Source organism: Nicotiana tomentosiformis, chromosome 9, assembly GCF_000390325.3.
Source record: "Nicotiana tomentosiformis chromosome 9, ASM39032v3, whole genome shotgun sequence".
NCBI lineage: Eukaryota > Viridiplantae > Streptophyta > Magnoliopsida > Solanales > Solanaceae > Nicotiana > Nicotiana tomentosiformis.
Genome location: NC_090820.1, coordinates 71,726,115 through 71,729,535, shown reverse-complemented (window position 1 = coordinate 71,729,535; position 3,421 = coordinate 71,726,115). Strand labels below are relative to the sequence as shown.

At 33.3% G+C, this 3,421-nt stretch overlaps 1 protein-coding gene across 1 annotated transcript; it reads left to right on the top strand.

The window, feature by feature from the left end:
- Positions 1-1,100: 1,100 nt before the first annotated feature.
- Positions 1,101-3,097, top strand: LOC138898958 (uncharacterized). The gene is made up of 4 exons (XM_070185068.1): positions 1,101-1,660; positions 2,344-2,685; positions 2,812-2,894; positions 3,006-3,097. The coding sequence occupies exons 1-4, from the start codon at positions 1,101-1,103 to the stop codon at positions 3,095-3,097; spliced, it is 1,077 nt and encodes a 358-aa protein (XP_070041169.1).
- Positions 3,098-3,421: the final 324 nt, after the last annotated feature.

The window sequence follows — 3,421 nt, the reverse complement described above, 5'->3', positions numbered from 1 at the left end:
AGAAAGCATAAAAAAAATAGAGAACACCAAATGAAGAAAAATTGGGGGGAAAACAGAAAAGGAGAGTAGAGAGACGGAGAGAGAGAGAGAGAGAGAGAGGGGGGGGGGGAGAGACAGAGACCGAGAGAGAGACGGAGACAGAGATCGAGAGAGAGACGGAGAGACAGAGTGGGCAAGTATAAAGAGATAAGGAAATAACTGATATTCCTTATTCAATTCCTAATATAAAGGGATACTTATTTAAAACTTATTTGTATATAGGAAAATTTTTACAAACCACTATTGTTTAGTGGTTATTAGCTAACTGTAGCTACCATTTACTATATTACTTCTTATAGCTATGTTTTCAGTTTTTATAGAGTGTATTCGATGTATTTAAGATACTGTATTTATGAATACAGTAGCAAAAATCAACGTGCAATAGGGGAGTCCAGCTAGGCAATTATTGTATTCGATTGTATTCGCGAGCTGTATTCGCGAATACAGTAACGTAAATTGCGTAAATTGTGGTCTATTCAGTTGTTTTAAAATGGTAAGTGAATTAATTAACATAATAGACTCCTAATATAACTCAACTAACTCAATTATATCACCCAAAATCTGTATTTCACGACGAATATGTAGAATATTTTTTCCAGCCGAAAAATACAATAAAACAGAGCAATCTCAAGATTTTCAATCCTTCCTTTTTCTGTTGCTATCGTTCGTGGAAGTTCTTTTTTCAACCAATAAAATTCGAGATTCATATCACCCAGAATCTGTATTTTACGCTAAATCTGTAGAATATTTTTCCTAGCCGAAAAATACAACAAAATAGAGCAATCTCAAGATTTTCAATCCTTCTTTTTCTGTTGCTATCATTCGTGGAAGTTCTGTTTTCAACCAATAAAATTCGAGATTCATGTCACCCAGAATCTGTATTTTATGCCGAATCTGTAGAATATTTTTCCTAGCCGAAAAATACAACAAAATAGAGCAATCTCAAGATTTTCAATCCTTCCTTTTTCTGTTGCTTTCGTTCGTGGAAGTTCTATTTCCAACCAATAAAATTCGAGATTCATACAATTATATACAGAAATCGGTATAATTCGATTTTACATATGGCAAGTTTAACCGTGCTACCGCGTCATTCTGGTAAGTGGAACAGTGAGAGTAGCTATGTCGATTATTTGATTGAGGGGATACTGATAAAGGAGTATACGTCGTACAATAATTTGGTTGCTTCAATTTCGAAGCAACTTGACATAGATTTGTGCTTAAAGTCAATTAAAATTGAATACAAAGTAGATGGAAATTGCACGCCAATGGAAATACATAACGACATGGGTTACAAGGTGTATGTAGAGTTGAAAAAAGTGAACAGAGAATTCAGGATGTATCCTTTGTGCATAACAACAATCGACAAAGAAGTTGTAGCTGGAGGTACTTCAATTCAAGGCGACCTTGTGCAAATTGACGAAGCAAATCAAAGGTGTAATTTTAATACAGATGATACACTTGCTATTGAGTCTGTCAATTCAGGCGAACCAATTGAGGTGTTCGAACTGGACACAGATTTGATTATTTCAAAAACTAATCAAAGAGAGGTTATGGTTGGACAAGTATATAAGGATAAGGCTACATTGAAACAGGTGATGGAGCATTATGCAATATCTGAAAGGTTTTAATTTCGGGTTGATAGGTCTAATGCTATCAGGTTTGAGTGTCCGTAATTACAACTTGTCGAACATCATGTTATATTCAAATGTATGGTTATGTATTTTGAATGTGAAATTGTATATTGTTTTCATGGTAGAATTTTTATCTGTATTTAGATATATTTGAATGTATTTATATTACTTTCATTGTTATACTTATGAATAATTATGTATTTCAAATACATGTATTCATCTGTATTTTACTGATAAATATTTATTACAGTGACTTTCACTGGTTGTTCTTAGATGTATTTATACCTATTTAGATGTATATATATAATTACAATCGTATTCACATGTATATGTGTGTATTTTGAATTTTTTGTATATTGTATTTATGGTAGAATTTTTAAATTGTATTTAGATATGTTTGGATGTATTTACATGTCTTTCATTGTTGTACTTATGAATAATTATGTATTTCAAATACATGTATTCATCTGTATTTTACTGATAAATAGATATTACAGTGACTTTCGCTGTTTGTTTTTAGATGTATATATATAATTACAGTCGTACTCACATGTATATGTGTGTATTTTATAATAATATATATATATATATGTAACAATGTATTCATATATATATATATGAGTGTATTGTTTAACCATTTATACTGTATATATTGCGAAAAAATTATTTACAGCTATACATTATTATGTATGTCAGAGGATTGTGAATGGAGATTTAAGGCTTCTAGCATTAACAAATCACAAATGTTCAAAGTGAGAGAGTTCAATGATAAGGATACATGTCCGTTGAAGGATAAGGTGTATGAGCAACGTCAAACAAGTAGTAGTCTTATCGGTGGTATGATTAGGTCCAAGCTTACTAATCATAAGAGGAAATACACCCCAAAGGATATAATTGATGATGTGAAATCGGATTTTGGTGTAGATGTTAGTTATATGTTGGCGTGGCGGGCTAAAAAAAAGGCAATGAACATTTTAAAAGGTGAACCGGCTGATTCATACAATAAATTACCAGGGTACTTATATATAATGGATATGACATATCTCGGTTCACACATTAGAATGGTAAAATCACCACAAAATGAGTTCATGTATGTGTATATATCTTTGTATGCCTTTATAAAGAGGTTCGATCATTGTAGACCCATTGTGGTTGTGGATGGAAGCCACCTAAAATCGGCATACACCGGGACATTCGTCTCGGCCAGCACGTTGAATGGCGCAGGTGAGTATGGGGATTATAATAAAATTTGTTAATTTTACTGCCTATTAAAGATTGAAATACATATTTTTAATATGTATGCAATTGTATTTACATGTCATATACTGTCACTAGCATATGGTATTATTGATTCAGAGAACGATGTTGCTTGGTCGTGGTTCTTTGAGCAATTCAAGGAAGCATATGGTGAGAGGAAGAACTCTTAGAGAGAAAGTGCAGTTGTGGGCGGTTCCAAGTTGACGAATTATCATGCCCACACGCTTGGGCTATCTTGAAGAAAAAGTTTCTAATGCCAGAAAATTATTGCTAGGACTATTACAAACCAAAGTCTGTTGTAATGACATACAAAGTGTCCGTGTATCAGCTGCCTGACCGAAATTAATGGAATATACTAGCACATATATCAGAGGAAGTTGTCTTATCACCCAAATGGAAAAGACCTCCTGGAAGGCCAAAGAAGAAGCGCGATAAGCCGTTCAGTGAATTATTGCAGAAGAAAAATCAACATTCGTGTAGCATGTGTGGACAGG